General features: G+C 46.7%; 1 protein-coding gene and 1 long non-coding RNA gene across 5 annotated transcripts in view; one reads left to right on the plus strand and one right to left on the minus strand.

The window, feature by feature from the left end:
• The window catches only part of SPIRE1 (spire type actin nucleation factor 1), a 144,899-nt gene extending 126,463 nt beyond the window's left edge, over nt 1-18,436 (minus strand). For 2 of the 4 annotated variants that reach the window (XM_083187680.1, XM_083187678.1), the window contains exon 1: nt 17,970-18,436. In XM_083187680.1, coding sequence (XP_083043806.1) covers nt 17,970-18,246 — 277 coding nt within the window. In that variant the 5' untranslated portion in view covers nt 18,247-18,436. The remainder of the gene's footprint in view (nt 1-17,969) is intronic. The other 2 variants (XM_083187682.1, XM_083187679.1) reach the window with 1 other exon arrangement.
• Nucleotides 18,437-18,482: 46 nt separating this feature from the next.
• LOC146080411 (uncharacterized) overlaps nt 18,483-22,505 on the plus strand; it is a 38,867-nt gene continuing 34,844 nt past the window's right edge. The window contains exon 1 of the long non-coding RNA XR_014474871.1: nt 18,483-18,524. This is a non-coding gene — a long non-coding RNA (uncharacterized LOC146080411). The remainder of the gene's footprint in view (nt 18,525-22,505) is intronic.

Genomic DNA, 22,505 nt, shown 5'->3' on the forward strand with positions numbered 1-22,505 from the left:
GAACAATTTCGTGAAGTATCCTAGAAAGTTTCCTGTAGGGAGGGAGTAGCAGAAATGTATAGGGGAAAAAAAGATTTCACATATTATGTATGAAGAATATAGGTCAAGTTGGGGTATTCTACTCTGTTTTTTTCCCCTTGTATTTCTGGTTTTGTTTTACTTTTATTGTTTATTGGATTTGTATTACTTTACATGACAACAAAAAATGTAAAATTAGCAATCTGTGGACGGTGCTATAATGTTACTTGTCTAATGTGTTTAACTACCAAGACTGCTTAATAAAATTGTAAAAAAAAAAAAAAAAAAAGATAAATTTTGTGTTATTTCTTGAGATTTACAATGCTGTGGTTTGTTCCATATTATTTAAACGTAATCCTAATAATAATGATAATAATTAATAATAAAATATAAAAAAAAAGCCCATGGTTACTATGGAAAGAAGATGACCAGCAGACAGTCATAAACCATAATATTAAATTAACAATTCAATTTTATTTTTACAAAATTATGCAATTTTTGCCATTTCTATATATTTAAAAGGAGACACTAGGGCTGAAAATGTAGAAGAATGTACATGCTGACATCACTCTGGCCACATCCACAAAGCACTGGTTACTGCTCCTCCCCTTCACATTATAGGCTCTTGATCATTTCAAGCCCAGGATCAAATATAAATATAAACAAATACACTTAAGGGGTATACACACATAGAGATGTGTCCTAAGCAATTTTGCCAAGCTATTTAGGGTAGGTGATTTCCTGGTGTCCAGCTCTCCCATGGGGAGCACATACACCTGCAGAGATTTGTGCTAAGCAATTTTGCTTAATTGACTTCGTTAGCAAGAGATAATTAATCTCTCAGGGCATACACATGGAGAGATCTGTGCTTACTTTCTAAGCAATCTGGTCAGATTGCTTAGAAAATAGCACAAAATTGCTCCGTGTGTATGCCCCTTTACATTTCCTGGCTAGCAGAAACACTAGTCCTCCTACAACTATGGGTATATTTACTTAAGGTCGATTTTGTTCAATTTCAGATCATAATTGATGCTGGTCTTCAAGGGCTACTAACACATTTATTAACATTTAAAAATGAATAGAACATGAGTCCTCAAACTGCGGCCCTCCAGATGTTGTGATACTAGATATCCCAGCATGCCTTACCACAGTTTCGCTATAAGGGAGTGTTAAAACTGTGGCAAGGCATGCTGGGATTTGTAGTTTCACAACATATGGAGGGCCGCAGTTTGAGGACCCATGAAATAGAAATTCAAATTCATGTGTGTATCCCAGTGGGATGTACTAAGCTAAAAATGCCGTAAAACCCCTGTTTTCGGTTTTTTTTATTGCATTTCCTAATGTATGAATCACCGGCCGCCGCATCGCCGCATAGCAGGGTATTGCCACCCGCTGCAAACCCGCTCACGCCCCTCTCCCCCTACCTCCGGCTCACCTTGCTGCAGGTCCACCCAGACCCGGAAGGTAAACCCCTCCTCCCCCTAGCAAGGCAGCTGAACGTACTTCCGTCTGCAGGGGGAGCATGAGGCGCCGGGGACAGTCACGCTGAGCTGTCCCAGTATGAGGGGAGCAGTAGGTGGCAGGGAGGTGTTGGAGACACCCTGCACACCACATTACCAGAGCCAGACTTCCAATTAGGCATTTGCCTAGGGGCGGCACATGTCTGGGGGCAGCACTTGGATGCTTGTGACAGTACTGTCAGCCTGAAATGTACCAATCCCAAAAAAAAACCTCACTGTAGTGCATCTTTAATAGAGTGTAAATGAATAGGGCATGCAGATACTGCCCCTCTAAACTGTTCTACTGTTTTTAAATATGTATACAGAATAAAAAATGTCACAATTAGCGGCTTTTTTATTAATCCATTAAAATTGGCTATTATAAAATAAGGGCTTAGAAATAATCAAAAAAAGTACTACAATTAGGCGAGGGGGGCAGCAGTTATTGTTGTGCCTAGGGGTGCCCTGACCCCTAAATCCACCCTTGCACATTACAGGCATCGCCAGGGGACCACCGTCACCGCACCGCGATGCCAGCCACATATGTTAGTACATATGCGCTGGCATCACGGTGGCCGGGCGGCAATGTATATTAATACATCCCGCCCTAAGTCCTTGAAGCTGATAAAACAGAAATATGTGAACAAACATATTCACACAGCAATAAACCCATGCTTAGATTACCTTCTTTTCTGCAATGTAATTTAGGACATAAATAATTTTAAAGTTAAATATAGCTGTGCAAATTGCAGAAGGCCCTAGACCTAGGGAGCAAAATGACTTCCCTTTACTCTAAAGTAGACAAGTGTGTGTTTGAGCCAACAGTTAATTTGTCTCATATCTAAGCTAAAAGCATGGTCAATGATGTATTAAAAAGTAGGTAGAGATTAATATTTTTGTCTCTGCAGTTGTGATTAACTGTGGATATATCATGGGTTAAACTGCTATAATTTCCCATAAACAAATGAGCCAAGATAGCATTTGACTGTAAAAAGCAGAAATGAAGGTCAAACCGTCGGCCATGTCGTGCTCATGCATGAGAACACGTTTGGTTCCTACATAGGAACAAGAAAGAATGCAAAAATATGTCATTATGCCAAGACTTATGTACAAATATAAATTAATTGGATTTATAGACAAAAAGAAAGTAGAAACCGGAGAAGAGAAAGCAGCAGTTGGAGAGGAGAAAATGCAGGAAGAGGGTCAAAGGTGTCCTTATGTATGTATGTATGGATGGATGTATGTATGTATGTATGTATGTATGAAGTATTGGCTGAATGTTACCCTGTTATTCTGTACACATTGTCAAATACATTTTAGAAGTATTTACTACTGCTGTTATAATCTATTAGATTGTTTTTATGTAAATCTGCATTTTTCAACATAGGATTAAGCTGTCTAAGTAAAAGCATTGTCATTTTAAAAGCTGTGCTCGTGTGAACTTATTCATTGTTCTCTGTTACAAAAAAAGGTTTGTAGTTTATTTAGAACTAGCAGCATTTATCAGAGCTCAATATTGATTACAGATCAATTTTAACGGATAAAAAAATAAAATGTGCAGTAAATATACCGCCTAGCCTCAATATAACACTGGTATGTGACTTTAACCACACAGGAATTCATTGTAAACATGTACAAAGTCTCATTTGAATCTGCATCATATCTGTTTACAGATTCAGACTTAAGGCCCATACACACTGGGCGACTTTGAACTGAAAGTCACACAGTTTACCCGTTTGAGCTGTTTACAGCTCAACAGCCATCCAGTGTGTACGGGGCAGCGTTGAGCTGGCCCGACTGCTCATCTGCTGGTATTACCAGCAGATGAGTGATTAAGGGGACAGCTTCCATAGCGTTTTGTGATGGAAAGTCTTCCATCCTTGGGAAAATCGCTAGAACTCAGCCCGGCGATTTTCCCAATCATCGTTATCCAAACACGCTGGGCAATTTAGCAAGACAGCGTATTTCCTTCCAGTTTTATTTGTGTAAATAAGATGCACATTTTAAAGGAAAAAGACAGTCCTGGACCTGATGCACTGCAAGCGGCTGTCAGGCACAACTGAAGCCAGTGTATTATCACACATTTGTATTATTTGTACCCCCAACAGTTCACATTTTCTCCACACAGAAGCACAAAATTAAATAATTTACTCTGTTTATTTTTTAAAATGTTTCAGTGAATAATGGGTACACCTGTGCCCCTGCCAGTTGAACACATGAACTGATGGGGGTACTTGAGGACCGAGGTTAAGACCCACTGCCCTACTGTAGATGTTAGAATGAACAATTTTGCTTATTCAGATAGGTTTTCATATCGTCCAGTGTGTACACATAGGCAGGTATTCAATTGCAGAAAACCAGCGATCCTTGCTGTTTAACCCCCATGCCGGCCGCTCGCTCTATTCAATGTTCTGGGGAAATCCTCGCTGTCACAGGACGGCGAGAATTCACCAAAACAGCCAGACCTGCAGCTAATGCAGAAAACTCGCTGTATTTAGCCGCGAGTCTCGCTGCTTCTGGAGCCGCATACGCCGATTTCCCCTCGCTCAAAAAATGGAGCGAGGGGGAATTGGCGTATGAGGGGGCCTGCGTTGATTACTGACAGGGTAAGTGGTGACAGCGAGCAGGAAGCTCACAGCATTGAATACCCCCATAATGTTATTGATGAAGCGTGCATCGTCGGTCATCTGTAAATTTAAGATGACGGAGAGAGATTTTAGTTAAAATTGGGCTGAGCACAAGATAAAAAAAACTCTACTGATCTGTGATGTTGCAGGATCAAGAAAAGAATAGTATAGAGATACTTCATTTTTCATTTGTGGCACCAAATGAAGAGAAGATGTCAGAGGTAAAAGGGTAGCTATTGAGCAGGATGCTGCCTGGGGAAGAGCCACCCTATTAATTAAAAATCCTTAATTTTTAATTAATATTTTGCTTGAAACTGTAACATCTTGGGCAGTGATAGTAGCTGGCGGGTTTGGTACTGTAAGAAGTCATTTAAATATTTTAAATCTATTTTATAAACTCGTCTACTTTTCTCCTTATTGCTCTTCACCCAGCCTCTTCACTGGGTGACAGGGTCAGAGGCTGACTTTGGGTTTAGGGATGTAGCTACCCAGACCACCCTGCAATCAGCTCAAGCCTAAGGTACCCCTCTTGGATTGCCCCCCACCACGGATCATGTTACAGGACTCATCTGCAGCAGCCACTATTGCCACTCTAAAGGCCCTCATGCACTGGGTGATGTACCTGCAATTTGTGCTCTTATCCTGAGATTGCAGCAATCAACCACCTATCTTTAATACTCCTTGCACACCGGCCACCTGGCAAATATATGGCATTTTGCCAGGTGCAGCCTGACCCCAATTCACACCACCAGCAAATTACCAGCTTAAAGCTTTTCAACCCAGGAATTTGCTGAAAAACCCGGGTCAAGAGCAGGGTCGGAGTGCCAGGATTTAAGACCCATGTTGACTCTTTCACACCAAAGAAAAACCCAGGTTTTTCCAGCAAATTCCCAGGTTAAAAAGCTTTAACCCAGTAATTTGCTTCTGGTGTGAAAGGGGTATGTGTCTCAACATCAACCTCTGTCTGTGGGGAGGAGGGGGATACAAAGCACATAAACGCACTTTAACTCACCACCCGCAAGATCTACCACTTGTTTAAATGGTTGCTTCCATTTAGAATACATTTCCCTAGAACAAATGTTCTCACACAAGGAAGACTGAGAATCTACACATTTCAGAAGACAACTTGCTTTAATGGCACAGCGGCTCATAAACCTATTATTAAAGTGTTGATAATTGCTCTATGTGAGAACTGAAGTCTAATTACACAACCTCAAAACATGGTTAATCACAGCTATGCAGCAGTCAGCTATTTTAGCAAACTCTGGGGCAGATGTATTAAGCCTTAACAAGAGATAAATGCAAGGGTGATAAAGAGAGATAAGCAGTGGCGTAACTAGACATCTATAGGCCCCACAGCAAAAGTTTGTAAGGGCCCCCTATTTAGCAACTGATTGTGACAAATGTATGTAAATCATATTACTTAGACAGCAAAGATGGGTCCCCTTCAGCTCTGGGCCCCATAGCAGCTGCACCCCTTGCACCTTTGGTAGTTACGCCCTAATCACCTCCTAACTGCCATGTTACAGGCTGTGTTTGAAAAAAGTCAGTAAGGAGCTGATTGGCTGGACATTTATCTCTCCATATCACCATTGCATTTATCTCTTGTTAAGGCTTACTACATCTGCCCCTCTAACACTAAAAAAACTACATAAAATGTAAGTATTACTAGAAAACCTTTAAAAAACTTTGTCGACTGCTGCCTGTTCCAGATTTTCTGGACAGGGGTCTCTGATACCTCTGACACGGTCCTAAATATCCTGGGTTATTGCACATGGATTCAAGAGCACATCTGGTATATTGCGCAGTGTAAATGCATCCAGTTGAAATTACCCTGAGTGAGCGACCCGGCATTTTAACCTTGGCAGTGAGCAGAGTTCAACTCAAATTCAACCCGGCTAGCAGCGCAGTGCAAATGGGTAATCGCGGTCGATGTGACCCAGAACCTGTCTACAGCTATGAAACAACTGGTGCTGGGAATGATCTCCTCGCGCTGTCCGATGCAGGTAACCCTAGCAACCTGTAGCGCTAATTATTTTTACATGTTACTTTGTTATTGTTATTGGCAGTTGCCGCAAATTATGAGTGTTGCACCTCTGACTGCTGCATCTGACATTCGTGTGGGGATTTGGTGCAGTGCAAAAGTTAAAGATTCTCAATGGAGGCATAAAAAGACAATTCTGCCGAACGGCTACTGTAACAATACATAAAAATATAACACTATAGCAGTATTTCAGGAGACAGATATGAAGGAAAAGCTGCATATATGTCCTTTCAGAAGGTGGCTGCTGGGATTTTTCAAATTCCTGCATGTTGTAAAAGTCATAGATATTGTTAAGGAATGCTGGTCGATAATGCATTTGTTTGGTCTGAACTTTGTCACCGATATTTCAAGATCATTTGTTATGTTTCCTGTCCTTATTTCATGTAAATTATTGTCTAAAATACCACCAAGAACCTCTCTGTGCATCCCTTATCAACATAAATGTCCTGAGCTCTTTAGTTAAGTAAATGTTGTCTAACCATTTGCCTAATTCACCATTGGTGTTCTTTCTAGCACCCTGCACCTTTCAAAATCCTTGCAATTCCTCTTTCCTGCCTGAGGTGTCACTGTCTGTTGTGGTGTTTCTGAAAGTACAGTATGGTCTGTATCTCAATACAGACCAGGCTGTACTAAAAGCACGAAAGCAGACAGCGACACCCCAGACAGGAAAGAGGAACGGCAAGGATTTTGGAAAAGCGCAGGTGCTAGAATGAACACTACCACAATATTGTCTAACCAGATAATCACTGCTAATACACAATGGAATCCAGAAGGGGAATAAAAAGCCATTTGCCCAAAGTTCAGTAAAAGGAAGCCATACTCAACATGTTTGTATCGCCCGCCGAGTCACCCTTAAGTGTAATAGTGACCCCACTCATCTTGGGCCTTATTCTGGTCTGTGCGGCCGGAGCCGAATATGCGGCCAGGACCGTGCGTCCTAAACCCCGCCTTCCGTACGGATCGCTCACTCCGTCCGAATGCGGTAAGCCGCTGACCGCACGGAGCACGAGTGGATTTCTCATGTATACACCTCCTCCATCTCTGGGAACCTCCCCCATCATTCGATGGTCGCATACCATCGAATGCAGGACCGAGTGGTCAGGCAGCTCCCGCGAGCTCAGACCACTCGGGCATTTCTCTGTGCAAAAGCAGGGATCTGGGCGGGCAGCTGACATCCGGCAATGTCATATTCCGCCCCCTACACGTGCATCACGGCCGCATTACCATACGTACGCCCCGCGTTTTCATGGGAACGCCCATGAAACGCAGGGCGTATGCATATGTTAATGAGGCCAAACAGCCCTTCACGCCCCTCTCCTCCCCCTGTTCGTAGTGTAAACAATTCATGCGGAATTTGGACGCATGTCCCTTTCGCACATGCGCAGATATGCCTCTGCACATGCGCAAACACAAAACATCGGCGGAACGAGCGCACGCGGACATATCCGCACCAACCAGAATAAGGGCCCTAGTGAGTCTTTCAAATGATAGATATGATCTGTTTCTGCCACTTTAAGGAATGTTTTCGCTCCCTCCATTTCAGAATGGACAGAATTGATTCTAGATTAATATACATTTAGCTATGGATTTTACCTTGGCAGGCATTCAAACTAACTTAGCTGTCTATTTGACATGATGATTATTGTACAATTTTCTAGCTTTTCAATACTGGCCTTGTTAAGGAGTTAGAGGAACAGTACTGTATATACAGGAGAGGTATTAAGTACTAAAGTTTATAGACAAATAAACAATGGTAATTTGACCAGTGGGTCACTCATAAAAAGTCTGGTTTCATACCACAGTGTATTGAAAACATTTTTGGTACTTGTTTCCTAGCACGGCGCCCGTCGTGGGTGATCGCATACCTTAACTTAAGGTATGAGATGGACGCAACCAATGCGATTTTAGGGCTATTTTTAGCCTTTTCCCCGACAATTAAAAAAATCGCGTCCATCGTATGCCTTAAGTTAAGGAATGCGATGCGACCGACGCGATTTAACATTGAATGCATTGTATTCAATGTTAAATTCCTAAGTAAAATCAGGTCCATTGTATGCCATTATAATGCGACCGATGCAATGGACCCGATTTTACATAGGGAACAATGTTAAATGGGCTAATGGACCCGATTTTTCATTGTATACCCACCCTGATGGGTAATTTACATGACAAATGCCCCCCCCACATTGTTAACGCCACCCCACGATGAAAGCCAACCCGAAGCGTGGCGAGCGCAGCGAGCCCACGAGGAGCAACGGTACGCGTCCTCCGACCTTTTCATACCCCCACTATCCACATCGGCGTGGAGTTGATTTTATATAGTGTGGCGAGCGCAGCAAGCCACCGTGCCCGAAGCGTGGTGAGCACAGCGAGCCCCGCGAGGGGACGCGTCATACCTGTGAAGTAATGCGCGTGCGCTCGCCACGCTTCAGGCTCCGTGGCTCGCCACACTAGATAAAGTCAACTCCACGCCGACGTGGATAGTGGGGGTATGAAAAGGTCGGAGGACGCATACCGCCGCCGCTCGCCACACTTCGGGTTTAGCGTTCTTGGGGTGGCGTTAACAATGGCGTGTACCCAGTTTTATCCTAACAATATGCATTATGATTATCATCAACGAGGTTATCAAGCATATCATCTAGTGTGCACCCACTAGATTGTTAACAATGCAATGTCCTGTGGGTAGATATCAATATATTTTTTTAGTATGTCAAATTGTTCAGTGTGTATGCACTATTTTGTTCATTCTGGAGCTCAATATTGTTGATTCAGCATATTGCATAGGGCCTGATTCCGACCTGTTCACTAGGCATACTCGCAGTATGGCCCTGCCGAATGCTGCCCGCCCCCTGCTACCTTGCAAGGGGATGTGTATGAGAACACATTCCCTTTAATGCAGCCCAAGGGGAAAGAAAATATTTGATGGTAAATTTATTTTTCTCCCCTTCGGTAATTGAAGTCAATCTGAACTGACTGTATTACCGACTGTGATGGCCAAATTCAGGGGCGGGCGCTGACGTCAGCTGCCCGACCAAAGCAGGCACTGAACCGTCTGCTTTTCCAGAGGAACACCCAGCGTTTTTTTATGGGGATGCCTGCTCCAGCCCCCTTCCCGCCCCCAGCCACTGGAGCTTCCCGGGTTTTAGCATACACAGGTTATTGGAGAGGCAGGGTACACTCCAAAGCACCTACTGTAATTTTACATTAACAGCCTACCACCCAGTCACTTTTCAGCATTGGGAGCAATGACCACTTGCCCTGGACACACATAACAGGAAGCCATAGGTGCTGCTAATCAGCCAAACCTTTATCAGATTAGGAAACCTGGACTGGATCTAATTTCCCTGCTGCTCTAAAACCTGTACTGGATCTTCCATTTAACCTACATGCTTTGTTTTTCTCCTTCAACTATCCTTCCTGCCCTTGGCCTAGTGGGTCCATGAAATAAATAATAAATCAGGAAACAGACACGTAACCTTACAGTGATTCGGATTTCAGCGTGTGATTTGATATTTTTAGTTCAAGTTGTATTATGTCTACTTTAAATCGGACCGTGTTTATTTGCCTAAGCCAGTGGTAGCCAACCCTAGCCCTCGAGAGCTACCAACAGTTCACATTTTCCAGACAACCTAGCTGCTGCACAGCTGCTCTCATTAATCCCTGACACATTTTAAAAGATACACAGATGGAGCCAATTAGCTCACTTGTGATTCTGTGAGGAGACCTGCAAAACATGCACTGTTGGTAGCTCTCAAGGCCCAGGGTTGGCTACCCCAGGCCTAAGCAATGCGCACTCCCGCATAGTCAATATTGCAAGGAAAAATAGTATGTCAAATTGTTTTTGAACTAGATCACATGCACCCTGATATTGACTATTGTACAATCACATAGGGCGAGATTCACCAATAATCCCCTGTGCACATCGCCAGCATTCGCATATGCAGTAACATATGCGATTATTAACGCAAAAGCGATGCGCAACGGGTCGCCCCCTCCCTGCTGGAACCCTTACACAGCTGTGTGGGCTCCGCTTCCTCCTCCCTGCACTCAGAAGTGGTGCAGGCAGGAGGAAATCACTGGTCCGGGCAGCACAGCAGGAGGCTGCCCGGACACAGGTGAGGGGGTGTGGCACAGATCGGCGGGGGGGGGGGGGGGGGCGCGGGGCGCGCGAAGGGAAGACCATAGGCTTCCATGGGGTTACGCCAAATAGGAACTGGCGTAACACCCCCCCCCCCCCCCCCCCCCGCAGCAAAGCCCCAGCAATGGGGCTTTGCTGCATATGAAAATGCCGTAAAAACCCCGAAAACGGGGGGTTTTTACGGCATTTTTAGCTTGCTGAATCTCGCCCAGTGTATGGCTCAAATCACACATCTCTCCCTATTAGTAAAGAGAAATGCAACACAGCAAAGAGCGTAAAACTGCATACTCATGATGTTTAATAAAACATTTTGGGAATACCAGTAAAGATGTGAAACGAATGCAATGCACTACAGAAGTCATAGTATTGTTTTAAAAGAAGTTTAAATGCCGACAATTTATGGGAAATGGAGCACTTAGTGATTGAATGAAACGCAGCACAACAATTAAAAACACGGCATGTGAATATACAAAAAGGCTCAACGTGAAAAAAAAACTATTTTTTTGTGTGTTAAGTCTGTTTCTAGGCGTAAAAATGCAGACACAAACAATGCTAGTGGATCAGGATTCAGTAAAGAGCAGGAATGCATATCTTACTATTATAGCAGCAGCTTTATAAATGAACCGGATTCTTGCAGCATCTCTTATATATTTAGCCAGATCTGTCACTCAACCCCTGTGGAGAACGTTCCTGTGTAGAACAGTTTCACTTTCATGTGTCTGACGTTCCACCCCCTTGACATCACCTCCCCCCGCCCAGCCAGGGCTACAGTACACGCCCACCATCCACCATTACTCCACAGCCACCATCCACCATTACTCCTGCACATCCCTACCCTCTGCCAGGACCCCCGCGACCCCTGCGACCCCCCTCCCGCGATTCGCGGGACCCCCGCGATCCCCCCTCCCGCGATTCGCGGGACCCCCCCTGACCCCCCTCCCGCGAATCGCGGGACCCCCGCGACCCCCCACGAATCGCGGGACCCCCGCGACCCCCCCCCTCCCGCGATTCGCGGGACCCCCGTGACCCCCCCCCCTCCCGCCATTCGCAGGACCCCGCACCCCCCCTCCCGCGATTCGCGGGACCCCCGCTTTCCACCCTCCCGCAAGTCGCGGGACCCCCGCGACCCCCCCTCCCGTGATTCGCGGGACCCCCGCGAACCCCCCCTCCCGCGATTCGCGGGACCCACGCGAACCCCCCCTCCCGCGATTCGCGGGACCCACGCGAACCCCCCCTCCCGCGATTCGCGGGACCCACGCGAACCCCCCCTCCCGCGATTCGCGGGACCCACGCGAACCCCCCCTCCCGCGATTCGCGGGACCCCCGCGACCACCCCGGTATCCGGACTATTGTTAGACAGCACTTACATCGACAGCCATTACATCGACACCATTAGTTTGACACATCAATAGGTCGACATGGTTTTTGGTCGACATACCATTAGGTCGACATGTCATTATGTCGACAGCTCATTAGGTCGACAGCTCATTAGGTCGACAGCTCATTAGGTCGACACTGCCATTAGGTCGACAGTGTCTATGTCGACAGTCAAAAGGTCGACATGGGTTTTTTCACTGTTTATTGAGCCGACATGTGCCGACAGGCGGTATTTCATGCCCTACTATCCACTAGGGCGTGGTGGGAGAATAAAATAGTGTGCCGAGCGCAGCGAGGCACTGTGCCCGAAGCATAGCGAGCGGCTGCGGTACACTTCAAACTGTGTCCATGTCGACATTTCGGCCAAAAAACAGTGAAAAGACCCATGTCGACCTTTTGACTGTCGACATAGACTCTGTCGACCTAATGGCAGTGTCGACCTAAAAACATGTCGACCTAATGAGCTGTCGACCTAATGAGCTGTCGACATAATGACATGTCGACCTAAAACCATGTCGACCTATTGAGCTGTCGAACTAATGGTGTCGATGTAATGGCTGTCGATGTAAGTGCTGTCTAATATCCGTCCCAGACCCGACCACCCCCTCCCGCGATTCCCTGGACCTCCGCGACCACCCCCTCCCGCAAAACGCGGGACCCCCGCGACCCTCCCGCAAATCGCGGGACCCCAGCGACCCCTCCCTCCCGCAAGCCCCCTCCCGCGATTCGCAGGACCCCTGCATCCTCCCTTCCCGCGATTCGCGGGACCCCTGCGACCCCCCCTCCCGGCATTAAAAGGGCCCCCCGCGACCCCCCCTCCCGCGATTCACGGCACCCCCCCCCTACTGTGATTTGCGACCCCCCTCCCGCAATTCACGCCGCCCCCTCCCGCGATTCACGGAACCCCCCGTAGCGCCCCCCTCCCGCGATTTGCGGGCCCCCTCGGCACCTCTCGCGATTTGCGACCGCCCCCTAATTCACACATTCGGGGACCCCACCTCCCGCGATTCATGCCCCCTCACGCAATTCACCGCACCCCCCACACCCCCCTTCCTGCGATTCGCAACCCCTCACGACCCCCCCTCCCGCGATTCACGAAACCCCCCGTAGCGCCCCCCTCCCGCGATTTGCGGGCCCCCTCGGCACCTCTCGCGATTTGCGACCGCCCCGTAATTCACACATTCGGGGACCCCCCCTCCCGCGATTCATGCCCCCCTCACGCAATTCACGGCACCCCCCATACCCCCCTTCCTGCGATTCGGAACCCCCCCTCCCGCGATTCATGCCCCCTCCCGCGATTCACGGACCCCCGCACCACACCCCTGCGCCCACCCTCCCTTGATTCACGCCCCTCTCATGCAATTCACGGCAACCCCCCACACCCCCCCTCCTGCGATTCGCAGCCCCCCCACGACCCCCGCCTCCTGCGATTCATGACCCCTCCCGTGATTCACGGACCCCCGCACCACCCCCCCTTGACTCACGGCACCCCACGCGCCCCTCCCGCAATTCACGGACCTCCGCAACCCCCCCCTCCCGCAATTCACTAACCCCGACAACCCCCCTCCCGCAATTTGCGGACCCCCCTTCCCACGATTCAAGCCCCCCCGCGCCCCCGCCCACGATTTCCGGACCCCCGCCCCCTCCCGCTAACCGTGGATCCCAACACACCACCCCCCCTCCCGCAATTTGCAGACCCCCCAGACCCCCTTCCGGCAATTTCACCCCCCAGCGGACCACCGCGGCCCCCGCTCCCGCATTTCACGTACCCCCGTGACAATGGGGGATCCTGTACCACCACAAGCAGGTACCGCCCCTAGGTGGGAAATCCGGCCCTGGCTGCCGCACTGCAGGTTTCCCCACTGCCCTCTGCACCAGCGCCACAACTTTTATCAATGTCTTGCCCACATACCACTATTATACAGCCTCCTGCTCTCATGCACGCTCACTCCCTCCCAGTGGGAGGAGACGCTCACCCACTGCCGGGAGCTGCATACTGTCCCCCACCCTCCTCCAGTTCTAGGGATGCCCATCGACCATCAATGATTTTCAAATAATCGATGGTTTATGGCCGATGTTGAATACTTTTGCCATCAATGTGGGAGGACACTGCCCTGCCTCCTGTTCTCCTGCCCCGTAACTTCCGCCAGTGGAGACCCGCTCACCCTGTGTTGCCCACATTCCCCTATCATGCTTTACCGCCCAGCCTCCTGCTCTCATGCACCCTAACTCCCACCCAGTCGGAGGAGACACTGACTCCTGTATTTCTGTGCTGCCACGCTGGACCCTCACCCACTGGCAGAAGCTGCACAGTGTCCACCACCCTCTTTAGTCCCCCGTATGCCCACACACCCCTATCACTACCCAGCTTCCTGCTCTCCTGAACCGTAACTTCCACCACTGGGTAATCGCTGACGCTGTGTTGCCCACATACCCCTATCATGCCTCATATCCCAGCCTCCTGCTCTCATGCACCCTAACTCCCACCCAGTAGGAGAAGACACTGACTCAGGGCCACCGTCCGGTACTCCTGTGCTGCCACGCTGGACCCTCACCCACTGCCAGAAGCTGCAATACAGGGCATCTTTCATACAATTCTAACCATATTTCTCACAATACAAATGTTCACAAATTAAGGGGCATAGCCCCTTACGCCGGTGTGAAGAGCGCCCGTAGGGCGCGATGAATCACCTAGTAATATATATTTTTAAAATGTTCACCACTGCCACATTGGTACAGAACTGATTCAGTCGCAATGAACAATGGTCTGCAAACATATTTTAGCACTGAACAAGCTTTGTACTAGACCGCACAGGGCATAACATGATCAATCAGCTTGATCTCAGCATCCTAAAGAGAGAGGTAAAGCAGCAAGGGTCCCTTGTAGTTATGTACTTGATGAGGTTCATTCACCACGTATTGTTGGCTGTGTGCAGTTACCATTATGTAGTTTACATGCATCATTCAGAAAGAAAACTGTTCTTACAGAACATTGGTGGAATATGCTTCACTCACAGTGGACTAGTCTTTGTGTCTCCCCAGCAGTCAGTATATTGACAATCTTGGCTACCCTGCTCTCTTCCCTCCTTCCTTCCAGTCACTGCACAAAACCTGAATGTTTCTCTACTATTCCCAAAGCACAATCCCTTACTGACAACATCTCTCTATCCATGTACACTGGCTCCTATTGTCTGTGCCTGTGAAAACAAACTCTGGGATCTGCTGATTTAATAAAATAATTAAAACAAACTCAATGCTGCTGTGTTACCAAAACAGTTGGACTGCTGCGCCACTAAATATGCTCAACGGTCCACATAAGCAGACTTCATATTAACCCCAGGCCTGGCTGCTTGGTACAACAACAACACATAGCAATGGTATGCACACGCTAGCTACAGTAGTTCTAGTGTGCAATGCACAGTACATAAAGGCCCTTATTCTGATTGGTGCGGATATTCCCGAATTCTTACGGTGCGGCCCGCACGCCACGGTGTGCTGCCGCGTGCGGCCATCGTCCGTAGAAACGCCCACGTGTCCTCCGCATTCGGACGGACTCACTCTTTAAGAACAGGGCGTGTTTACGGACGACATACAAACCATGCGTGTGCGGGAGAAACACTCCGATTCTGCACGGTATTACAGAGTATTACAGAGTATGCACGGGAATACCGCATCCGAACGGGAGTCAAGCGGTGCTTCCGCACGTAAGCGGAGTATTTACGCCAAACAACCCACTATTATGTCTATTCTGCAATACATCACATGACCCACTTATTCAATTACCTATCCTCATACAAAAATGCTTATTTGGAATTGGAATCAATTAGATGCCAATATATCCTTACAAGCATGCCTAACACATGCATTGCACACATTAACCCTTCCAGCAATTGAAGCAGCAATGGTTTCAATTAAAGCACTGACAAGCGTCCTATTAGTGAGTAATGAGTAAAGGAGTAGATGTCCGCAAAGCAATAGTAGCCTTTTGGACACCGCACATTTCTTCCCTTTTTGTTCGCGTGCATTCGGAGTGGTATCCGAATGCACGCCCCCCAACATAAGTGTACTCCCCCGTGTCCGCCCATGTTTCCGCCCCGTTTTGCCCACTTTGAAACTACGCCCATGTGTCATTCCGCATGACGCCCATAATACGCCCATATTTCCCGACTGATTGCGGTGAACAGTTTTGTACGGGATTTGCCCGAACAGGTACGGAGTCAAGGCGTGGCACATGCGCGTGGCGTTCTCCACGCATGCGCAGACGCCGTAAAGACGCGATCCGAAAGTATGCGGAAAAGTACGCGTCAATCAGAATAAGGGCCAAAATGAGGATTTTGTTAATGGCTTGATGGACATAAAACAAATATATGTTACAAGGCATGTACTCACAGACTACATCATTGTACCATGCATACATGGAGGTAAAATGCTGTCCATTTACTTACATTTTTTGGTATCCAGATACAAAGTGGTCTGACATTAGACCATTGCTTAAATAAAATGTTACTGTAAACATTTTCCTACCCTGGTAAGAAACATAAGTATAATAGCCAATGATGAGTAACTTACTACTGCATATTAAACATATGACTTGACATGGCTCATTATGCATTCTGGATGGCTCATATACATAATATAGTGCCACACTGCACTCATTATACTAACTGTACAGTTATCCAGAATACGGTTTCACATTAGTACTAGCTACAGCATAGCAACAATAGAAGTCTAAAATTCATATTTAATCCACTAAAAATAGCACAAGCCTCTAACCTAAAAACCAGTGCTGAACAAATATGTGATCCTTAGTAACAAGAACGCTGGTTCCCTTCCCTAATCCACTAATAATCTGAGGCATTTGGTGCAGAGAGCATGAGAAATTGATGTCTTCATGCCCTACCAGTGCAAATCAATGTGAGATTCGCTGCATCCGCTGGAAAGAAGGCTGACATGGAAACCTTGGATTCCTCCAGAAATAAGGAAGTCCTTACGTCTCATTTGCTCTGTGTAATGTGGAGACACTGCATCAGTGTGTTCAGCTCTTCTAGATGGGACTAGGTATACATACAGCACAGATAGGAATGGGAAACCTGCTCACTAGCCCTTATTATCCATATGAATGAGTAAGAGCAGATATAAATGTGTTTATATACATAAGCAAAAGAACAACAGAGAATAGTGGGACACGCACCACACACTGCCATGTTCAGCCCTTACTAATATGATGAACAATAGGCTAGCATCCATATCACAACGACAGAACCTACGGTAGTTCCACATGTAGTAGCTGATGACTCAAATATCAGATGTAAACAATGAGGTCTCCATACAGCATCGAACATGCACATTATTCTTACCTTACACGTGACCAAATAGCTGGTAAAAAGGGGAACATTACACAAATATTGTGCTGTGAAATTCCAATAATACTAAAAGCCAACATGAGATATACAGGACTAATATTCTCCCCTTTTATCACATATTTTAACATCCATTAAATACATTCCCTCTGATTTGTTCTTAACTACACACATGAAAGGGCCGGCACGAAACAAGTAATTAAATGTAAAGGTTTTTTTTTTTTTTCCTGTGACTAATATTTCATTTTGTGTGTACAGTTTGTCACTGGGCCCACCCTGCATGCTGAAGGCACAGGAAGTTTATGCTGATACATTACTCATAAGGAAGTTTAATACAATTATTTGGACTGTAGATGTCATGAGTACATGTATTTATTTAATTTGTCATTTCTGTATTCAAATGTAGATCTATCATCATCCTACTGCTTGCCAAATGGCCAATGAAAAGATCAGTGTTTTGGGGGAATATGTGAATGGATGGGGGCCTGCATGTGATTGGCTAAAGAGGGGGTGTGACAGGAGAAGCACCAGGGTACAGCAAGGTTTGGGAGAACTTAATGGAAAGCAGACAATGTAGGGATCAAAGGATGAGGAGGGAGAGACACATTGGCTGGGAACAGCCACTTAAGACCTAGTGAATGAGCACAGCACAATAACCTATGATCCAGAGTCCCACTGCTTAGTTCCAATGAAACCACCATTAGAGCAGCCTGTAATAAGCTGTGCTCTTTGTCTGGAAATTGGAGCTGGTTGTACCCAGTGTGAGGGGTCTTGAGTTCTCACTCACTGACTGCTGCTCCCCGTTGTAAAGCAATGCGGCATATGCATATGTGGCGGAATGAATGGCCCATAGGCAGACAGAAGGAATAGGGTGGTGCACATAATCAGTAGGGTGATGCACAGTACCTGGCCCGGAGCTCTGGCTGAAGGTGACAGCTCCATCTCTCTGGATGCGGATCCCCGAGGCTCCGGCTATCCTGTGCCGCTGTCCGGGATCCCCGGCCCGCATAGAGGCACAGCACTGGTAGCACACCGCCCAGGCCTGCTCCTCATTAATGGGTTGATTGTACAGATCCAAAATCTCTTCCAGAGACAGCGACCTCCCGTCCCCCGCCGCGGTGCTCCCGCTCCCTGTCGCGCCGGCCCCGCTGTCCGAGCTCAGCGCCCGCGGGGACTCAGCCATTCCACGGCTCTCAGTGCCCGCCTGCCCAGCTGCTTATACCGGGCTGCTGGCAAGAAGACATCCTCCCCCAGCCGCTCCGGTGCGGGCTGTGCGGCTGCAGCATCCACATCCCCAGCAGCGGCGACGGCAGCAGCCTGACACTGACACACGCCTGCAACCCGGCTGCTCTCTGCTCTGTGACGTCACACAGGCATAGCTAACGCCTGCTACAGCCCGTCACACAGAAGGAGGAGGAGCCAACACCTGCCTGGCTGTCACCAATCCCTTTTGGACGTGCTGTACGTTACCTGGTCATCCTGGCTTTATTATAATTACTATTATTATTATTATTATTATTATTATTATACTTCACCCTGCCACCCCAGCACACAGGGCAGGGGCCGGGCTGCACCTTCCCTCTCCAGGTCTCTTATAGTTCCTTTGCCACAGCTAGCTTAAGTATTTTTTATTACCCCCTGCACATATGTTATCTCTGTGCAAAGTTCACAAACTCTTAAGCCCCGTACACATGGTGAGATATTGACTAATTGCCTATTTTGACTACAAAAATTTGAGAGATATGTTGGCTAGATGCACTGCAGATTTTACAAGATGGATAGCAGCGCTGACTGGTTTTGTAATACTACTAAGCAATTTATGCTGCTTTCAGAAAGCATAAAACTGGCTTTCACCCTGTATTTGAAAACGTTTCCAAAAACAGGTCTGCCAGGTAAAACCCCTTTCACATTCCCCGAAGGGATGCTGTGCTGTGTGGCACTGGGGAGACTCCAGGAGTGCCTGCACCCTGCAGCCCTTATCATCACCCCCAGACCGGGGTCTCGGCTCCCCTGCTGCAGCATCTGATCCCGCTCCCCTGTCCAGTGTCCACAGCAAGGCATGCCGCCTGGATGGCTGTCAAAGTACGGGGGGGGGGGGGGGTTTGCCTTGTACCGAGCTGCCTGGAGGGGATCTGTGTGGGGTCCTAAATACCGTTTCAGACCGGAAAAAAAAAAAAGTTTTTTTTTTTTTAAATGGTAAGATCACTCTGCATCTTTCAGACCGCACAGATTACCGTTTTAAAACGGTTAAAAATCGGCAAAATACAGTTTTTTAGTGCTGTCTGAAAGGGGCATTAGAAACCGTAAAAAAACATAGTAAGATTGGACTGATTTTACATAAAAAATATATACATTTTATTAACACAATGAATGGCCGTTTGGGGGAAGTGCTGGTATATAGAATGCAAGTAAAGCCTCACATATGGAGAATAATGTAGCTGTCCATTCCTAGTGTGCCTCAGAGGACCAAATAAAGTGCAATGAAGTAGATAAGGATTGATGTTACCGTCCACTTTCGTTAGAGACCATGGTGTTTCTTGTTCCTCCCAGGGACTCAAAGCCTGAATGAGCTAGGCCAGTGGTTCCCAAACTTTTTTGAATCACGGCACCCTACAGCATCAAAATATTTTCAAGGCACCCCTAGGCCAAATTCTTCTTATTGAGAAATTTAGAAAAAAATATATTAAATTAAGTGCATTGTGTGTATATGTCACAGTTATCTGGTGAGGGGCAGGATTTGCTTCTGTTTGACCACATATATTATGATTGGCAGCCACCAGCACTAGTTTTGCCTGTTACATTGACCATTAATAATATGAATTGATCCTTGTCCACCAATCCAAGGCACCCCTGCAAGTGTCCTGAGGCACCCCAGGGTGCCTAGGCACACAGTTTGGGAACCACTGAGCTAGGCCGAGTTGCCATCCTGAAGTATGGGAGTACACTGCAGCTGTGGTCAAACAGAGTGGTTCTGGAATCCTTTAATGCAGTGGTTCCCAACCCTGGTCCTCAAGTACCTCCAACAGTGCACGTTTTCCAGGTCTCCCGGCAGGTGCACTCATTATTTAGGCACATTTGAAAAGATCCACAGGTGGAGCTAATTATCTCACCTGTGATTCTGTATGGAGACCTGCAAAACGTGCACTGTTGGGGGTACTTGAGGACCAGGGTTGGGAACCACTGCTTTAATGCAAGTACTTAAAATGTTCAAAGTGGTATCTGTGGCTGGTCCGGATCAGTCCATAAAGTGCAAAGTGGGCAAGATACCTATTCCTCTTCTATAATGGCACAACCTTGGAATACTGATGGTTTAAATAACCTTAGTCCCCTTGGGACCATTTTTTTTATCCTTATATTTCTGTAAATTAGTTCTGTCTAGCCCAGTGGTAGCCAACTCCAGTCCTCGAGAGCTACAAACAGTTCTCATTTTCCAGACAACCCAGCTGCCGCAAAGGCACACTCATAACACATTTTAAAAGATCCACTTCACTTGTGATTCTGTGAGGAGTTCTGGAAAACATTAACTCTGAGGACTGGAGTTGGCTACCCCAGGTCTAGCCAGTGTTTAAATTTCCTTAAGTTTACAATTAACTTTCTCAGTTGGGTCATCCATTGAGGATTCCCACTGAGAAATATGATTCTGCCTCCTCTTCATTTTATCTTGAAAATGAGTGAAATAGCTCATGTCAGCAGCCACCTAAAAAACTGTCACAATAGAAAAAAAAGGTATTTCCCCTTTAAGAGGGAAAAGGGAAAGGTGGCACTTTGAAATTAGTTGGATCACTGGCAGTTGATAAAATGTCAGGCCTGAACTACAAATAGACAAAACAAGGTGGAAAGCAGCGCTGACTGGTTTGTAATATTAATAAGCAATTTGGAAACAGTTAAAAAAAACATACGGTTGGACTGATTTTACATAAAAAAAATAATCTTAACTGTCATACATCAGGGTTGCCGACTTTTAAAAGCTCCTCTCCGGGAGAAGCCCGGGGAGGAGACTTTCAGCAGGAGCTAGGGGGCGGGGCTTAAATGTGACATCATTAAGCCCCGCCCCCATGAAGGAAAGTTACTTAGTTTGCCTATCTCTGTGGAGGGGGTGGGGCTAAATGATGCGATTATGACACTTTAGCCCCGCCCCGTCCCCGGAGATCTGCAGTCATAAGGTAATTTAAACGCCGCGGTCAGGGGGGGGAGGGGCGGGGTCCCCCAGAATCTGGGAGGGTTGGCCACCTTTCCGGGGGGCCGGGAGGGTAGGCAACATTATGTTATACGGTTTTGAACTTTTCAATAAAATGTTATTTAAAAAATATATATATATATCTATATATAGATATATATAGATATATATATAGTCGATTTGTAGGGCGGCACTCTCATCAAATAACGGATACAGATACGGAGCTGGATCAACGTTTCGAAGTTTAATAGTTTACTTCGTCATCAGGATGTATCCTGATGACGAAGTAAACTATTAAACTTCGAAACGTTGATCCAGCTCCGTATCTGTATCCGTTATTTGATGAGAGTGCCGCCCTACAAATCGACTACATTGTGGACCCCATGACTGGGAGCATCCAGGGGAAGGCACCCCAAGTGAGTTTCGACTGAGGTGTGCTCGCCTATACCGTACCTAGATATATATATAGATATATATATATATATAGATATAGATCCATGGAGGACCGGCACTCCCTTTGCTTATAGAAGCTTGCACTGGTGCCCTCACAGCTCAAATTTGAGCAACTTGTAGAAGAACTTCTGCGTGTCGATAGCTGAGTGCCGCACCCACCCATTTCTTCTATATATATATATATATATATATATATATAATCTTATTATGATTTTTTACTGTTTCTAAATTGCTTATTAATATTACAAACCAGTCAGCGCTGCTTTCCGCCTTGTTTTGTCTATTTGAAGTTCAGGCCTGACTAGCCTGACATTTTAGCAGTTGCCAGTGATCCAACTCACGTCAAAGCGCCACCTTTCCCTTTTCCCTCTTAAAGGGCAAATACCTATTTTTTTCCACACTGTAGATTTTGACTAAGCAATTTTGTCTAAGTAATGACAGTCTATGATCTAGTCAAAATCTCCTTGCCTGCACAGTCTATTTATGCTTAGCAATCTATACTAGACAATTTTGACTAAGCAGGAGAAAAACTGAGATATTTTGACTAACCTTCTAGGAGATTTGGACTAGTCAAAATCTCCTAACAAAATCTCACCGTGTGTACACCCCTTTAAGGTTTTTGCCAAGCTTGTATGTTGAGAGATGATGGTAAAAATAGCTGGGCTGAAAATCTCTCATTGCATACACACTGAACGTTTTTTGCCCGTTTTGGTGATTTTCGGAGGGGTGGACGACTTCCCGTAGCAGGATGGTAACACCAGCAGATGAGCAGCCGGGCCACCGATGACGCGGAAGCTGCCCAGAACGCACTG

This window comes from Crinia signifera, chromosome 5 (assembly GCF_055691185.1).
Source record: "Crinia signifera chromosome 5, ASM5569118v1, whole genome shotgun sequence".
Classification (NCBI taxonomy): domain Eukaryota; kingdom Metazoa; phylum Chordata; class Amphibia; order Anura; family Myobatrachidae; genus Crinia; species Crinia signifera.